Source organism: Meleagris gallopavo, chromosome 1, assembly GCF_905368555.1.
Source record: "Meleagris gallopavo chromosome 1, MGAL_WU_HG_1.1, whole genome shotgun sequence".
NCBI lineage: Eukaryota > Metazoa > Chordata > Aves > Galliformes > Phasianidae > Meleagris > Meleagris gallopavo.
The window spans coordinates 110,067,966-110,086,532 of record NC_139404.1 but is presented as its reverse complement, the minus strand read 5'-3'; the positions used below and the strand labels follow the sequence as shown (position 1 = coordinate 110,086,532).

General features: G+C 34.7%; 2 protein-coding genes across 7 annotated transcripts in view; one reads left to right on the top strand and one right to left on the bottom strand.

The window, feature by feature from the left end:
- The window catches only part of CASK (calcium/calmodulin dependent serine protein kinase), a 194,663-nt gene that overhangs the window by 74,059 nt on the left and 102,037 nt on the right, over positions 1 to 18,567 (bottom strand). For 5 of the 6 annotated variants that reach the window (XM_085209583.1, XM_085209606.1, XM_085209591.1 and 2 more), the window contains exon 6: positions 8,420 to 8,522. In XM_085209583.1, the coding sequence (XP_085065709.1) occupies positions 8,420 to 8,522 (103 nt within the window). Of the gene's footprint in view, positions 1 to 2,863; positions 3,018 to 8,419; positions 8,523 to 18,567 lie in introns of those variants that run through there. The other variant, XM_019621384.3, reaches the window with a different exon arrangement.
- On the top strand, positions 11,229 to 14,353 carry GPR34 (G protein-coupled receptor 34). The gene is made up of 2 exons (XM_003202990.5): positions 11,229 to 11,382; positions 12,604 to 14,353. Exon 2 carries the CDS (start codon positions 12,627 to 12,629, stop codon positions 13,770 to 13,772), a length of 1,146 nt encoding a protein of 381 aa, XP_003203038.3. The 5' UTR covers positions 11,229 to 11,382; positions 12,604 to 12,626; the 3' UTR covers positions 13,773 to 14,353.

Genomic DNA, 18,567 nt, shown 5'->3' with positions numbered 1-18,567 from the left:
AAGTGATTATTCAAAACAAAACAGAAAGATATCACAAGGACAAACAAACCTATTTGAAAGAGGCATTGATCTTCAGAGCTAGAGATCTAATCTTCAGACATAGAGCTGTCTGGATCAAGTAGCCAATGAAACTAATAAGCCTAAATTCCAAGTGATATCTAAGTTGATTTAACATGTATGCAATCTCAGCATGGGACCATTTTTCTGTTATAAGGAAGCAACAGTTGCAGGGATGAACACGTCTATAAAAATGACTGTGTACTATCAGAGAAGTGAACCTGAACCTGAATATATAGCCAATGTTTCTGTCTGATGGCATTTGTACAACAGGCCTACTGACAGAAGGCCTAACAACAGAACAACTTGTTCCGAGGAAATGTGTCCTTGGCAAACAGCTACTGGCCCTACATTTTCTCCCGTGCTTCCTATTTTGCAGCAACACGTGCTAATGAGCTATATAATACATTACTGGGTGCTGGTGTGAGGTTCTAGCAGCAGAGGATGGCAGGGATGGCTTCTGAGAGAAGCAGCAGTAATTGCCCCCATGCTGGATGTGGCTGCCTGCAGCCTGCTCCAAATGGAGACTCTGCTGGATGAAGCCAAGGTTGTCAGTCAAGTTGGCAGAGCCTCTGGGAAAGCACATTCAAGAAAATATGCTGCACAACAGTGTAATGTATGAGGGAAAACATGTGAAAAATAGCCTTGCGGCCACCAAGGTCAGAGGAGAAGGGGAGGATGATCTCCAGGTGTTGTGGTAGAAGTTTCCTTTTCAGCCTGTGGAAAAGATCACAGTGGAGCAGCTACCCATGCTGCAACCCATGGAGAACCCACACAGGAGCAGGCTCATTTGGGAAGACTGCAGCCTGTAGGAAGTTCCCACGCTTGAACTGGGGAAAAGGGAGCAGAGGAAAGAGAGGCAGAAATGATGGACCTCAAGGAGGTTAGCCCTTAGCTGAGGCCAACCCACTATGCTGGGTTATGCTATTTTTGATGCACAGAATGCTGATGAAATGGGGAAAAATAAGTTGAATCTCTTAATGTGAGTCAAAGATACAGCCTGCTCCTTTTTATCTGTTCATTTTCTGTTCTCAAATATTAAGCATCGTTTTGCCTGAATTAATCATGGGCTGCACAAAATAAGTAATTTAAACTGTCGAGATACTGTCAAAAGTGCATGTTTTTGGCTTACTTTTCTCCTTAGTAAAATGTTTCAAGTTAAAATTACTTTGCAGAAATTCATTAGCAAGAAAAATCCTTCATTATTCAAATGTACTCATAAATATATGTAGAGCAGGATACTTATTTCAAATTGAGCATTAATCACCTTCCCTAAAGTTTGAAAGTGGTGTCTTGACAGCGGATAAACTTCCTTTCTCCTTTACTTCTCTTCCTGACTACAGTGCTAAGAAATACAAAAGTACTTCTGAACTACTGAATATCAACCATAAGCAAACAGCTTGCAAATTTACACATATCAAAACTGCAGACAAAACGTAACATGCAAGCATTTTTATGCTGTTCCCATCCACTGTCAGCACTGTTCATTATTCACCACATTATGATTTTTTCCATATATTTTTCTAACAAAACAAGAGAAGTGCAACAGCTTCTTGAGATCCATTTTCTATGCGACACTGGACAAATCACAACCTTTTGGAATTCCAAGTTTCCTATTTTTTTCTGATCTTTATCTGATGCCCATTCAGAGTATGCCACTAGAATGTGAAGCTACACGTTACTTAATACCGAACAGCTCTTACAAAGTCCAACAAACTTAAAAGTTAGAGATAAGAGATCATCCCAAATCTACTTTTTCCTCCCTTGGAAGTTAAGAATTTCGAACCTTGGGTAGCAGAACAGGATCTTTGCTTCCCTGGTGCAAAACCACTATATCATACAAATTAATTTTAACGCACAGCTTGATGTTAAGCAGAATCACCAGACTAGTAAAGTAACAAGCAGTATCTTACACATCTTTGTAAGAACCCAACAGACTTTGCTGTAACCAGATTTAAATGAACCTACTTCACAGAATGCTGAAAAATCAGTACTACTAAACCTCAATATTCTCCTGTAAAATGAAAAAATATATGTGAGAAGATACATTAGAAACTATTAAAAAAGCTAAGATCATTTCTGGGGCACCTGCTATCCTCACGACTTACTGCTGGTTTCATCAGAAGAGGAAATGGTGATCTTGAAGTTATTTTAGAAAAGTATCTGGGCAAGTATTATTGCACTTTGCTCAGCAAATTTGAGTGCACACATGAACTCAAATACATATGATCCTTCTTGTTTTGCAACTACAGGACAGTAACAGGATAAACAAAATTTAGAGACAACAAAGTTTGCAAAAATCATGGCTTCTAAATGCTCTTTAAAACACATACCACTTGTGCTGATAGTTATTAAGTAGAAAGTTTGTATCTTACACAAAATCCAGTGTAAGATTTTAGAAAATTGTGCTTTTTTTGTGTGTGTTTTTGCAGTAGCTTTCCATCTTTTTGGAAATAAACTGAGACAGAACAATAAGCAATGTAATTTTCTCTTTATTTAAATATACTTTCCTTTATTCTAGATGTAAGAAAACCCATGAATGTATTCTAAAAACTCCCCATGAAAAATAACTTTATTTGCATAAAGCTTATTTGCTTAATGCCTGAACAGGCACAGCCATTACATATCTTACTTCTGCACACAAGTGTCTTTTTTGTCTACCAGTTTTGAGGCATATTGGCATTGTGGAAATTTGTAAAACTGCTAATTCAGTTGATTTTTTTTTTCCTGTGGATAAAGAGCTTCAGTCTTCAGTTGTGGTCAATGTGATATTATTCACAAGCACTAAAGATAAATTTTGACTTACCTTTGATAATTTTAGTTTCTATGACTCTTTCCATATTATTCCAGACAATAGGGCTATGCTTTCCACAAGAAGAAGAGCATATAGAGAGACCCAATCAGATTTTGTCATCCCTAAGGCAGGGGATTGATGACCAAGATATCAGAAGAAGAGTCTTTCAACAGCAGTAGTATCTGAACGATGTATAAGGAAACAACTGGAACAAATAATTTTTAGGAAAAAAATGTGAGGTACTAATAAACATCACCATCTGACCTCTCACAATAGTGTAATAAGAATATGTTCTTAAATTAAGAAGTTTCTAAAAGACTGGGATGTCCAGAATAATGTGGAAGGAATCAAAGAATCACAGACAACATTAGATAGATCATACTTTATTACTTTTAATTCCTTTCCACATTACTCCAGACAATAGAGATGTTTAAAGCAGGTGCATGGAAAAGATGGGGAAAATTAAAAAACAAGGCAATTCAGCCTCAGCACAGAAGACTGTCAGAAGAAAATGTATTTTAAAAGATGTATTATCAGACAATTGGGCACCTGGACATTAGTGACAAGCAAAGATCACATGATATCCAGAAAAATTATAATAATAGATTCACTGGCCTTTTCAGGTATAAAACTATCATGGGGGAATTAAATCTAAGCTGACTTTTAAACACATTAGCCTCCTCTAAGCTCTCTCAAATCAACCCAGATGTGAAGAGGAATTTCTGAGGCAGTAAACTTCAATTGTAGCTTTTAAATAAAACAAATTCTATCAGAGGCAAAGCTTTGAAGAGGGTCAATAGTTTTCATTAAAAATAAAAAAATAGTGAAATAGCGTTCTTGCTTTGCAGAAGAATGAAATACTTTCATTTGAGCGAAAGAATACTAGTATACGACCTCAGTTTAGAAACATTTACTTGTCCTTAGAAAAAAGATTTGCTGCATAATTCAGACACTGATGAAAAAAAAAAAAAAAAAAAGGCTGGACAATATCAGAAAAATAAAAAAAATACAATTTTAAACTGGTATTTAGAAAATCACTGAGAAAATTATTTCACATTATTTTCTTTACATTATTTCCCCAAATTCCATGGTCTTATTTGCAGGGGAATTTACAGTAATGCCTTTCTTTGCCATTTTAGTAGTAACTTTTGGAGTAGAAGGCCAGCTTACAAAGAACCAAGAACACTTGGTATTTGTGTGCTGTACTTCTATTAATAAATTTTAAAGTTATTAATTGAACTTAAGAATTAAGAATTCTGAAGAAATTTAGCTAACTAATAGTAACCAAAAATAAATACTGGACTGGATCAACAGTGACATTTTGCTGCTAAGAGAAAACATAAAATAGGTCAACTATTCATTGATAAAGAAAACTTAACAGCTAGCACAGAACCTCATAGCATTTAGGTCTATATACAGTTATTTTGTGCTAAGTGAAGGAAATAGCAGTTGTGGATTCAACAGCTTTTTATTCACTGGCTGGAAAAGCCCTTTTGTGTCCATCTGCTCCAATTCCTAATCAAGCAGGGACACCCAGAGCAGGTTGCTCATAACCCCCAAAAGTGGCTTTTGGAGATTTCCATAGACGAAACTCCAGAGCCTCACTGAGCAACCTGTGCCAATAACCCACCACCTGGACAGCACAGATGTACTGATGTTGAGATGGAGCCTCCTGTATTCAAGTTAGTGCTCATTGCCTTTTGTCCTTGCATGGGCACCACTGAAGATTCTTCAGACTTTTATACCATATACTACCTAATAATTCTGAGACTAAGATAATAATATTTGCTAAGTTGGACGCCATCACATTTACTTAAGAAAATATTGTGATAATTTATGTCATATTCTGAAAGAAAAAATGTCCAAGGAAGAAGACTGAAATTATGAGATTGCTCTACTAAAACACTAACCTCTCAGGTTCCAATACTCCAATTAGCATCCAAAAAGCATTATAGCTATGAAAACATGGACTGCTTAATGTCAACAACCTGTCATTTAGAAGAGTTTCACTTACAAATTCCTTACAAATCTTACATTTACACTTACAAATCTTTAACTGTTGTGCATACAGGCAGACTTCCATTTTTAAGTGTCTACTCGAACGCTTCAAATGAATAAACTTCAGCAAATTTTTCTACAGCTGATCATAAGAACTTCAAGAAAAAGTGGCCTTCAGAAACTGATAATTCATGAAAACAATTTCCTGTACTCAGAAGATGACAGTTTCTGTTCATCGCACTGCAGCTTATGGGGATACACAGAGGAACAGTAAAGTATTTCCTTACATTTTTCCTTTTGGTCTTATGGAAAATGAGTTCCAGCTACATCAATTTTTTCGTGCTTAGTAATAATTAAGGTCTCTTAAAAATAAACTCCACTGGGTTGTTAGCTGTTTAATTATAATGTTCCTAAAATCTATTCTAGACATTTTCATTAATGACATCTATATGATGTCTTATTTTGTTACTGGGAGTTAAATTTAGGCTTCTGTAAAATAACCCTCTGCTTGAAAGAACACAGTAATTATACTTCTAAACAGCACAACCTGATCTTCCACATAGGTTAAAAGATTGAGACTAGTCTACTTTCAATTCCCAGAACTTACTTTATTAGAAAAATCCTCAAATCTTTTTCTTATTTTTTTTTCCCAAGATTTATATATACTGGAAAAAGCTGTGTTTTGTTAAGTTCAAAAAATTCCACACTCATAAATAAAGCAAAAGCTGACCCTAGAAGGTATGCCTGGCAAAAACCAAGGGAGCAAATTCCATCTTATTGTGTGCTGTCCTGGGCTACACACAATCTCGTCAGGCACAGGTACATCAATATAAAAAGGTAAGTAAAAAAAAAAATGGCACAAATGCAAATGCATGGAAGTAAGAAACAAAAAAATTAAAGCACTGGTAACCTCTGAATATTTTAGATACAGCAGCTCCTATTTTAGGCAAAAATACTAGCAAAAAAACAGAGTGACCACCACTGAAATAGAAGAGCTTTTTAGAGTGGCTGGGTTTTGTATGCAAGAGTAAGGGAAGTTGAACTTCACTAGAGCCATGCTACTTTCAATGCGGATCTGCTTTTTTAAAAGGAAATCTATCTTACTCTGTCTTGAAAGATAAACTACTCCAAGCATTTCTCTTCTTGAACATCAGATCATCTACTTAGGAATTCATACCAATAAGGAACATATCCTGCTAAGATATTGTAGTAATACATAGTGGATACAGAAAGGTAAGCAAACATTGCATTTCCAGCATCTACAAGACAGTACCATAAAAGTTTTACAGTACAATGAAAACCAAAACAGCTTAGGAGTATCATGGTTTTTAAGGACAGTAAGAGAAGTTTAATCTCATAATAGCTTTTGTTTAAGTAAGAATTTATTTTTTGATGTGATACGGCTGAAAATAACCAGTGAATATGGGAATTGCCATGCTGGAGGGGAAATAATTGAATATGTTAAGGAGAAGCAATTTTATTTTTAAACTAAAAATAAGAAAAAGAACGTGAACATAAATAGATTGGTTATTATACTTTTTACAAGACTCTCTATAAGGAAGGTTTCTATTTCATTCAGGAGAAAATGAACAAATGAGTAGCATCTAACTTTTTTATTATACTTACTATAAAACAGAATTTGTATGTAGGGCATAGCAATAACTTAAACAACTACACTGATAAACAATCTGTTACAAGAAACCTATAGCCCCATAAAGGCAGTACCATTAATCTTTCTATAATACATATAGGACATTACTGTGCAGTTGCAGAAATAAAATCTTGCAAGTGCTGTATAGGAAGTTTCTAATACTCTGGAAAGGAAAAGAACTGCCAAATGTAGTTTGAAGTACAAAGACTCGATTGAAAGATCAGAAGAAAGAGATAAGGAGTCTGTTAAGGAGAGAACTCGAAACATGTAGTAGAATTAAAATATTGTATGGTATATAAATAAAGTGCAAATTCTCTAGGTAACCCTGAAAGTTAGATGAATTTGAAGGTGAAGATAACAAGTACAACTGAAAAGACTACAAACTGGAAATGACAGTTGAGAGAGAGGAAAAAATAATATGAAGGCAGACTGATAAGGAAGAGATTGAGACAAATCAGGCATAAAAGATAAGCACACAGAAATATCATACTGATGAGGCTTACGGAAAAAAAAAAAAAAAAAGCTTCTGTAAGTACTGCAAACTGAACTATAAAGGAATGAAAACATTTACATGGGAAAGGAAGGACCAGGCCAGCACTGACAACTATAAGACAGTTGAGTACATGAATGATGAATGGGGTTGCAGAAAAGGAAGGAAAGGACATGATGAATTCCGGGCAAAATGCAGGACTTTTTTCTAAATTGAACTTCAGGTTTCTGGTAAGACAGCTAGGAGTCTGAAAGTAAGTTCAATGTAACTGATTAGCTCCAAAAGAGTAGCTGAAACTAAAAAAAATGAAAAAGTTGTTCAGTGAGAACGAAGAAGAAAAATGAGGGAATCATAAACAAAATGGTAGGAACTATCATTGAAAAAAAGCAATGGTTGAAGTATCATCTGAGAAACAGGAAGAGCAAAGAAAGAAATTAGCTCACTTAGGAAAAAAAAACAACAGCCTCTAAAGGTATTTTCTTCAAAAAAGACTTATCTAGGACTGTAGGTAATAAGAAATATCCAGGTATTGGTAATTATTGGAAGAGTGTGGAAGATGTTGGTATGCTTAAACTGGATTTGCTCTTTATTAAAAAAAAAAAATCATAGAAAGCTAAATTGTCAAAGATCTTTTAAGTGTTTAGGTAAGAAAATGTGAGTTTTTGAAGAAGATACTGAGACATTCTGAGAGGAAGTTACTCCCTTTTGAAGAAAAAAAAAACCAACACCCAAAGTTAGTGAAATCTTTTGTTGTGGTCTCCTACTCTGGCAATGAAAACACCAGAAAACTGATTGGGTCTTCATCTGTGCAGGCTGATTAGAGCACAACCCTATTGTCTGGAACAATATGGAAGGTAGCTAGAGGAAATAAAATTCACAGAAAACAAAACACACAGTCAAAAAATATACATTATCAAGATATTGGTGTCTTATGCAATAATTACAATGAAATAGTAAAACATAGAAAGAATCACATGTGAAAGCTCGTAAGATTTTGCTACCAATCAGAGTATAGTATTCTGACAGAAAATGCCTAAAAACATATGGGAGCATTAAGGATACTGTACTAAATCTTCAGTCAATTGCTTTGACACACGTTTCAATCTTGATGGCATTTTATGTTGTGTGCTTTGTCAAGCATGGACTAACTCTGCCAAGGACTGTATCAAAATGAAAAAAAAATTTGCATTTTTCAATTTCATTTTGATCAAAACAGTGTAAACTGTTGCTGAGAAACATTTAGACAGTTCTACAACTCAGTATATGTACACACAGTGTAGTACGTTCTTGCAGTTTAGATACTTATGTACATATATTGTTAGCAAAGTATTTTTGAGTCCTTGTTTTGCAGCCCAGGCTATGTTGGAAGCACAGAACTCTGCAGTAAAATTTCTGTAATATTATATACGTTTGAAGGACAATTTCTTACCTCCAGCAACTAGTCCAGATTCTCCTAATTGAATTGCTACCCCGAAGCCACCAAGCTTTACCGGGGCTGAATTCTCCTTTGAGGCAAGCAGTACACAATGTGGCTGAAAACAACAATAAAAAAGCAAATTATTATATTATTTGAATAGTACAATTGGCACCTTAGGATTTACTTTCAAAAACTTGCTAACAGAAGTTATTATTACTTTTTTTTTAATAAATTCTTAATTTGTAATATTTTTGGAATGAGATCCTCTCACTAAACCTCATTATGGTTGAGTAGCTTGTGGTAGCAATGGTAATGGAAGGATGGTTGGACTAGATGATCTTGCAGGTCCTTTCCAACCTTGTGATTCTATGATTCTATGATTCTTTCTCCACTGGCCTCCTTTTTACTTGTCCTAGGTATAGCAAGAACATTTCAGGACTTAACAGAACTCATAGGGAACACAAAGTAAAATCACAACAACATGGAAATAATGAATGTTGAAATTTTCTTTCTTGATACTAGTTTTTATTTTCACTCTTTATTTCACTCTTATGCTTTACACTGTTCTAGTTCTTCAGTAGATACATCCTGCCCTATGACACAGTGCGTGTGATCTTATTCTTAACACTCTGAGCCCCAACGACAGTAGGAGATCACTTTCCAGCTGCATAGAAACTACACTGCTGCGATATTTCCTGTGGGTTGCAGGATAAACTGCTTAGGTATCTAACTGCATTCCATGCAAAGTCATCCATATTTTTTCCAATAATTATATTAAGATGCAACATATAAAAATACAATAATAGCATTATTTGGAAGACTGGTGACTGATGTGAGAGTCTACTTAAAAATAAAATACAGAACTTAATGCAGCAATTAATGTAGAATGACTTCCTACGTTTACAGAGAGTCTCCATTTGCACAGTCAGCTCTGTTATTTAAAAGGATGTCAAATCTGTCTGTACACTACTTCTTGAGAAAATGTTACTGCTAACATTGCAAAACAAGGAACTTCAAATAGGTTACCCTCTATCTTCAGATTTGTCTTTGTTCTCTAAGAAGGTAAGTATGTACTGCCCTAAGTTTAGTTTTCTTTTATACTCGTCCTTCCACAAAGAACCTGAAAGAATTCAGCTGCTCACTACAGAGATGATCTAAGGTTTGGGGGGAGTAACATAACTAAAGTGCTCAACTCTGGAACAGGAAAATTACAACCTCGCTGCATGATCAACCAATTAAGCTGTGGAGGAATCCATAAACAATTTCTTTCTGCATTACCTGTACTTTATGGTTTTAATTTAGGTTGATGACCATTTTGTAAAATACCTACAGCTAATACTCAGACTTTTGAAATTTGTAATTATCATTATGTATTAGAAGTCTATGAAACCTTATCTTACCCAAAGTCTAAGCTATGTATTCACTGTTACCTTTGATGCTTCCTTAACATTCATTTGTTGTTATAGCTAAGCACTCAGATTTTGTGACATGACTGTAAATACCTGATAGAAAATGCATGAACAAATCTAAATCTTCCCAATGCTTCTGGTCCTATTAAATATCAGAATGAAATTATGACAACATAGTGACATCAACTTCAATCCCTTTTAAAAGTCCAAAAGAAATTTGCAGAGTCCTAAACAAGCTTGATTCTCAGACAGATGATAAGTTAAGAATGTTAACATGGACACTCTCATTTCAAATACTAAGGAAAATACCGTCAGGATAATATTCCTCAGTTATTAAATTTATGCTATCTCATAATGGGATTTCCAGAACCAATTTTTAAATTTGCATTTTAAAAATGTAATTTTAAATCTCCCATATCCTACTTTAAACAGTATTACCAGGTGGTATTATCTCTGAGTATTTTATTTCTGCCTTACTGAAACTGTTAAGCTGCTCCAAAAGTAATGCCTCCTGTTTTATTATGTCGGCCCATGACATCAGAGCTGGATATGGGAAGAATGATGGTAAAGGCTGAACCTCCTCTCAGTTCCATTCAGCTCCATTTTGTTGCCATGTGACAGATGGCAGCAGAGGGGGAGTCTGACACAGCGACATCTGACATGGAAGTGAAGATGAAGCAAAGGTGAATTTCTGCATGCAAAAAAAGATTGTACCCATTGACATCCATTGACTTTTATGGAGACCAAACAGTGGATGTGAGCACAGTGAGACAGTGATAGTAGCACTGTCAGCAGTAGTGACAGCCACCAGCAGGTCACCTCCACAGCTGTAGATTTTCCCAAGCGTGGCATGCAGGCTCTTGTTCATTGCTGACAAAAAATGCATAGCTAATGGTTGTATGTTGAAAAATAGTGTTTTGTAGCTGAGAATTTTCTCTATCAAATAGTGTTATTGTTTTCTTTGATGTGATTTTCATGCAAATAAACAGGAGGCATTACTTTCAGAGTGACCTATGTATCACCACCGCTAGTTTAAGTGAAAAAAAATCAACCTCAGATTTCTCACTTTGAACAAGATGGATGAGAGCTGCACCTGGGTAACAAAAATGTGCCACTTCAATGTGGTATTCATTTTGCTTCACTCTATGCACGAATCTTGAAGAAGTGATACTACTTTCATGCCAGTATCAAGATGTAGCATAGGACAATTGTTTACCAAAAAGGAAAACGCTGAAGTTGGTCACAAGAAACAAAGTTTCTATGAAAAAAAAATCCCAATCTCCTATTCAGTAAAAGTTTACGATATAACCAGCAAAGTCCAAGCTAACACCAAAGTCAAACTTTCCAGTAAGTTGGGTTTTGCTACTTAAAAATATCTTTAAAAAATACTTGCAACACTAGTTAAAACTTCCTCTTGTAGCTAATTGCACTGCGTCAGCTGATTCTCAAGCTTTCATAGAGGAGCTGGCACTCCAGCTTTCTAATAAGAGGACATGCATATACGTTACTCCTCCCTCTCTTCAGCAGTGGTTTTCAAAATCAGCAGAAGTTCTTAAAACACAAATGGTAAGTGGCTTCTTTTATACTTAAGATATGATAAAACAAATTCTTATGAAAATTTCTTTTAGTTACAAAGGTGCTAATGACCTTTGTAATTAATTGGCATGTAATTAAATATTTCTCAGTTTAAGTATGCATTCCTACTTTCAGATGACAAAATTTAGGATAGTTTAAAGTTGTGTTTTTGAAGTATCTGCAATGTAACTGATTTTTTTCCAGCCCTCATTCACCTAAATGTTACTGATCATGCAATTCATGATGTGAAACATTTTTTACAAAAAAGCAACATAAACATAAAATTTAAAATAGTAGAGAGGTTTCAATGCGTATTTGGAGTTACCATATTTTTTTAATCAGATAAAGTTTTTATAATTACTTTTAGCCCATACCATAATAAATGGCTAAAATGAAAAGACAGTTGTACTTGTAAAACTGGAACATACTGCCCACATCTAATGTAACTTTAAGATCATCCAACATGAGATGTTATAATACTTTATTATTAATATCCTCTCAATAATTCAGATTCTGTATGTACATCACTTTTTACTAAGCCTCTTATCTAAAACTTTGCAATTTTTACCGCCTTACCCATATCAGACATTTTTAAGACCTGGAATGTTTTTTTTTTCTCCTTGTTATTGTTGCTGGAGAGCTACATTTAGAACACCAAAAATGATTTTCTTTTCAGATTAGGGGAATATTAGCTTGTCTCTCTAAAAAAAATATTGAAATAAACTTATTTACATAATCTTTTAACACTATGGCATATAAACTTAAGGAGAAAAACATATTGCTAATAGTTGGTTGTTAACTACCTCTCTAAACAGCTAACTGCTGTTCTGCTATGCTGATTAAGACTTTGCTTTTGGTTTCTTTCATTAGTCAAAGCTGATTTTTATCTCCCAGATTATACCTTACTGGTGACAGTAAAAACTCAGTGACATTAAAAACTTTATGAAAACAAGGGAAAACCTGAAAACAATCTGTTACCGGATTAATGTAATTTTCAAGCTAATATCAGTTTCCTTGCTAATATCAGTTTTCCTTGTAAATCTTGATTTACAAACATTCCACAAAAGGAAAAAAATACCTTACTTTACACAATGATACAAATAATAAAAAAGAAACTAATATAATAGTGCTGACTCAGCTCTGTAGGCAATAAAGTGTAACAGTATTCCTGTGGTGACTTAATATTTACAATTTTTCTTCGCATCCTGACAGAACAGCTAAGAAAATCCTCACAAATGGCTGCACCTTCAGCTGATCTACTGACCACTCTTCCATACAAGAAAGCTTCTTGGGGTAACCAAACTTATCAACCCACGAATGCATCAGAAATTCAAGATAATGCAAGCTGTGACTTAGAAGACAATGCATTGTCACTTGCTATCACAATTTTTTACTTTCTTATTTTTTTCTTTGGATTGATTGGAAATATTATAGCCCTGTTTGCATTCCTGTGCATTCACCAGAAAAGGAATTCCATCCAAGTTTACTTGCTAAACGTAGCCATCGCAGACCTTTTGCTGATCTTCTGTCTTCCCTTCCGAATACTGTACCACATTTCCAACAACAAATGGATGTTTGGATGGATTTTATGCAAAATTGTAGGAACTCTATTTTACATGAATATGTACATTAGCATAGTACTGTTGGGACTAATTAGCCTAGATCGTCACGTAAAAATAAATAAATCTGTGAAACGACCCAAGATGTTAACTACTACCCGAAGTATACATATTTGTTGCATTGTGTGGGCAGTTGCACTAACAGGATTTTCATTAGTAGTTGTACCACCTCTCTTCAGGAGTGAGGTCAGCAATTCTACCTCGTGCTTTCATTATCGGCATAAAAAGAACGCAATGACAGAAGCAATTTTAAATTATATTACTGTCATCATTTTTTGGACAGTTTTTCTCCTTTTGATACTTTCCTATGTTAAAATTGCCAAGAATCTACTGAAAATTTCAAGGAAAAGAGCTAATTTTCCCAATGCAGTAAAATACAACCAGACAGCAAGGAATTCCTTCATTGTACTCATTATTTTCACCGTATGTTTTGTTCCATACCACATGTTTCGATTTGTCTACATTACATCACAGTTACAAAATCCATCTTGTTACTGGAAGGGAATAATTCACACATGCAATGAGGTTATGCTCATATTTTCATCCTTTAACAGCTGCTTAGACCCAGTTATGTATTTCCTAATGTCCAGTAGCGTCCGTAAGACTGTCTTACAACTTATTTGTAGAAGAATTCATAGAGATTCAAGTGTGACTCTGGAAAGTACTTCAGAAATAAAATTTGGACAATATATGCAAGAGAGATTTTCTACTACCACTCCGCATTCAAGTTCTGTAAAGAAGAAGTTTGACTTAATCAAGTAAACAGATAACAGCTTCTCTCAGTGTCACTTTAGGACATCAGCTTAAGATGCACCGAATACAATACTGAATGGATATTAATCTCGTTTTGTTCTTCCCATTACAAAATGAGAAGTCTTACTTCTGTTTGTGAAAATGAGAAGCAACTTTTCAGAAGTACTTCACTTTTGTTTATCCAAGAAAACAAAACAGGAAACTTCCTTCAAGTTATCTCAGGCACCTTCTGTGGGACTAACCTAGAACACTAAGTCTTTGGGGAGATGTCCACAAAGTGGTTTGAGCCTATGTAAGGAGTCTTGTATACAGATGTTAGTATGAGCAATTTGTAAACAGATGCATTTTGCAGAAGTAATGTGTCCTATTCAAAAGAGCTACATGAATCATTAAAGACTTTATGTACTGTCTGCTTTAAGAGGCTTCCAAGAGATCAGCATTGAACTGTATTTACAGAACTATTTTTTGCAAGGAAATACTTGGGAATTTAGCAACATATCTGGCTCAAAAATGAGGTGTAGAACACAGCTGCCATTGATTCAGTTATAATTACTGAAGATTTGCTTCATTAAATATAAAAACCAAAATAATCAAGCCTCCTTTATTATTCAAGCCCTTTATTATATTTTCAATGTTTTAATGAATGTCAAGGTTGAGTACTTGAAGTAATGTTAAGCACTGGTTAGAAACTGGTTAGAAATTTGTGAAGGAGAGATGACATGCGTATTTTCAGCTAGCTAGTATTTCCTTCAAACTCTGAGCAACAAATTTGGTGACTTCAGCTACACAAAGTATTTCAACAAGGACAAAACTGAGCATACACAGCAGAACAGAAAAATTAGCTATTGTGAACACTGGAAGCATCAGCTCTGTTCTTTGGTCAGGATCAGTCATCTAGTCTACTTATAGGTTTATGGATTCAGGCGCAAAGTAAAATTTTGAACAGTAAGATTGTTTAAAACAGGAGAGCTGAAAGTGGAGCTTGTTAAGACCAGAAGACATGCAAACACACACTTATACTGAGAGTAATTTACATGCCTAGCACAAGAAACCAGAAAGATGAACTAATTAGATACTAGATGTTAGACACTATCTCTGCAAAAGAAGATTCTATTACACTTAACACATAACAAGCATATTGCTCAGGTTAACTCAAAGACTTTTATATTAATATGATTACCACTAACTTCTCTAATAGGTCATATGGCTTTATACCTAATCTGTCACAAAATGTGCAGATTTTTATTTATACAGCAAAATATTCTGATTTTATAGAAGCTAGTTATAAACTTTACATTCTTTAGATATTGTAGAGAAGGAGCACCAAAAGCCATGTATAATATCAACAGATGATTTAAAAAAATGAATAAAATTTAGAAGTAACATCAAAGAGTAACACAGTCCCCTGGACCACATACTACATTACATACTTCTTCACTTTAATTAACCTCTGGCATAAGGAATGAAAAGCATATGTGATTCAAAACTTGAATGAGATTTCAGAAGCTACAGTTTAGTGTTTACATTAGGCAATTGCAGCACCTACAAAGACATATAAAATTAGGCAAACTTGGGTAGAGAAGGTGCCCAGGGAAAAGTGAATACATTTGTTTGAGAAAAAACATCTACCATAAAATCAGCTCTAGCAGTGCTGTTACAGAGGAGCCAGCAGAGGAGCTCTCCAGTAGACTTGAGAAGCATCAGGATAAAGGGGATAATGTTGTACACGGACTCTAGCAAGATCATTTACAAAAGATCCTAAAGAACTCAGAAAGTTAGATGTTATTTCTTATTTTGGAACTAGTTAAGAAGTGGAAATAAAACTTTAAAAATACACATTTTTTTTTTTTCCTTCAGGACATTACCCAAGGATATCCAAATAGATTCATTTACAATTATGTTGAGTACTATCTGGAATGAATGAGACTAAGGAGATGACAAAGTTTTTAAGCAATACACAAATATTCAAGGTAGTCAACCCTAAAAAAGGGGTATGATACCAATTCTGTTCAACAGCAATAAAAGAGCGAAGTCACTGTTAAAATTAGGAGAAAAAACCTGAGAAGCCATCATTGCTATATTCCATAATTTATATGGTACAGTTTCTATGCAGAATACATAAAAGAAATAAATGCTTGAGCTCAGAAACTGAAAGAGGACACAGTAGGTCCGTAACACCAGGTATGGTGTGTAAAAGGGGAAACAGTAATAACTAACTGTATGCTCTTTGTCCGAGTCTGATAATAAAGGAATAGCAGTTACAACAACAACAACAACAACAACAACAAAATCACCAACAAAATAAGCAAAAATAATTCATGACAGATTTTCACAAGTGTGCAAATCAGTGCTTCAAGACGTCAAAGGCCTGAAGCATCAACTGGCTCAGAACAGGATCTGAAACTAGACAGTGTTGTCATGTAGGAAAGAATTACGACTGAACAAACTCCAAACACAGGCACTTTTACTGTGAAGTTTCAATATTTAATCTTTTTTTTTTTTCTTTTTCTTTTTTTCTGAAATCAATTTTACCAGCTTCTGAGGGTACATGGACAGCACTGCAAGCCATTATAATGAAGTGCAAAGAATCTTGAAACTCCTGCGAGATCTGCTGAAAATTACTATGTGACATTTCAGGTGATCCTATCATTAGTCACTTCAGTAGTGTTACTACGTTTGTTACTTCTCATCTTAGTAATGCTTCCTAAGTGATAGGAGGGCCAAATACAGTAATGTATTGAAACTTCAACTGAATTTTGACATAAAATACTAAAAGAGACTTGCTAAATAATCCAGGCTCCATCCTCTTCATTTTCCTTCTCATGGCAAGTAGTAAATCTGATTGTGATGTTGTATTTGTACCATACACACTTTAAAGACTCTGAATAGCATAAGCCACGAAACAAAACTGCATGCCAGAAACAAGCTAATAACTTTAATTATTAGCATATTCAATTGTATCTGACTTGAATAACCAATTTTTATTTCTAAACTGAAACTCACTCTTTTACCTTTGGGACTTGCAAGTTGGCATCTTCTACTAGATAAGAAAATTATAGCCCAAATCTGAAAACCTTAATTAAACAACCTCTTCCACAATATCGGTCAATGAAACCACAAGAGAGAAATTAACTCACGTTACTGAGTCATACATTACTGATAAATAAGTGTCACATTATTCTGGAACTGGAAAATATATATGTGTGTGAACATCTTAATTTAATGCTCTCTCTGAAATCACATGCAGAATCAGGGTGGGTAGAAGGAGTTCAGTTGCACTGCATAAATAAAGCATACAAGGAAAAATAAACCAATGTTTTAAATGTATTTTAAACATATTCTCTGTAAGGCTGAGAATCTTCTGCCAGCCGTTTTTCCATCTCAGAAATATTCCCTATTACTGAGGGCACCCTGCCAAGGGAATCCAAGAAAACAGAGAAGGTGCTACAGAGCTGTAACCACTCACAGCTTGTAAATATTAATAGATAGGAAAGTCCATGTACAGAAGTTGTTCAGACTTCATGAGGGTGGGAATAGTTGAGGGGAAAGGATGAAGATGAAAGAAGCCTTAACATTCAGACTCCATTGTTAAGAGTGTTAAGCATAGATATAAGAATATGAATAGAAGAGGAATGGCTGTGTATCAAACAACTGAAAATGAGATAAAAATGAAGACGAAAAAAGTGCTAGTGTTTACTTCTAAGCTTATATTTTTGTAAGCTGAATCAATTACTTAATGTACACCAGAAAGGTACATCGTGCTTCATGCTGCCCTCAGAGATTATCTTGCTTTTTGCTGTAAATGATGAGTACTTGTTCCTTTAAGTTTGCATACAGAGATGGTTAGTACATCTTTGCACCTATTAAAAAGCAAGGTCAGCTACTTCAGAATATTTCAAACCACAGATATAGATGACTGTGTGCTTTTGAAAGGAAAACATACCCATTGTTTCTTACACAAAAAAAATTTCTACATGCGTATTGTCAACAAAACATTAAAAGTCTGATGAAAATACTTGACAGGGGACCTAACAATGTTCCTTATCAGCAAGAAATTCATTTTAGAGACAAAGCTTTCCAATTTGTAATCAAGAAAATCTACCTTTTGTGCATCAATTTTGCCTTTATCGCCATACTTCAGATTTTTATTTTTGCTTTAGTACTTTTGCATTTTCTCAAAAGCTTAAGAGCCTCATACGAAAGCTAAAAAGCTCTTATATAAACATTTAACTTGAAAATACATGAGTTACAGCATAGTGAAAGAAAACCACAGAGAAAGCTTCCTCTTTATCAACAACGATCAGTACAGTTCTCATGTTAAAAACTGTTTTTGGAAAATCAAAGTAAAAATTATCATGACCAATAAACAGTCACCGATTTTTGAAAATCAAGAATAGTAAAAGAGACCTCTGGAGGCTGCACAGAGTATTTCATCAGGGAAAAATTTCGAAGTTTTTAGTGCTTAAGTCCTGAAGTCTAAGAATATGGAAGGATGATTTTTTTGGTCAACTGTAAGCTATGTTTTCCAGTTTAAAAGGTACTGTATAGTTAGTGATTTTCTATGCAAAACAACTACTCAGAGCACATAAACGTTCTTATTTAATGATAACCAAATAGCTGAAGGTATGGGTGCAGTATTATCCCTTTTCTGTATCACAAAGGATCCTAGAAATGCCAGTTGTATTGCATATTCTCACAATTCATCAAACAGTATAAGAACTACAATTCTGGACCTATTCTGCTGAACTATAATGGCAATTCTAAAGCTGCTGAAAATAAATCATCAATGAACAGCAAAAAAGAC

Bases quoted from the DNA above. Each gene is read 5' to 3' on its own strand.
- GPR34 (XM_003202990.5), top strand. From the start codon at position 12,627: ATGGCTGCACCTTCAGCTGATCTACTGACCACTCTTCCATACAAGAAA.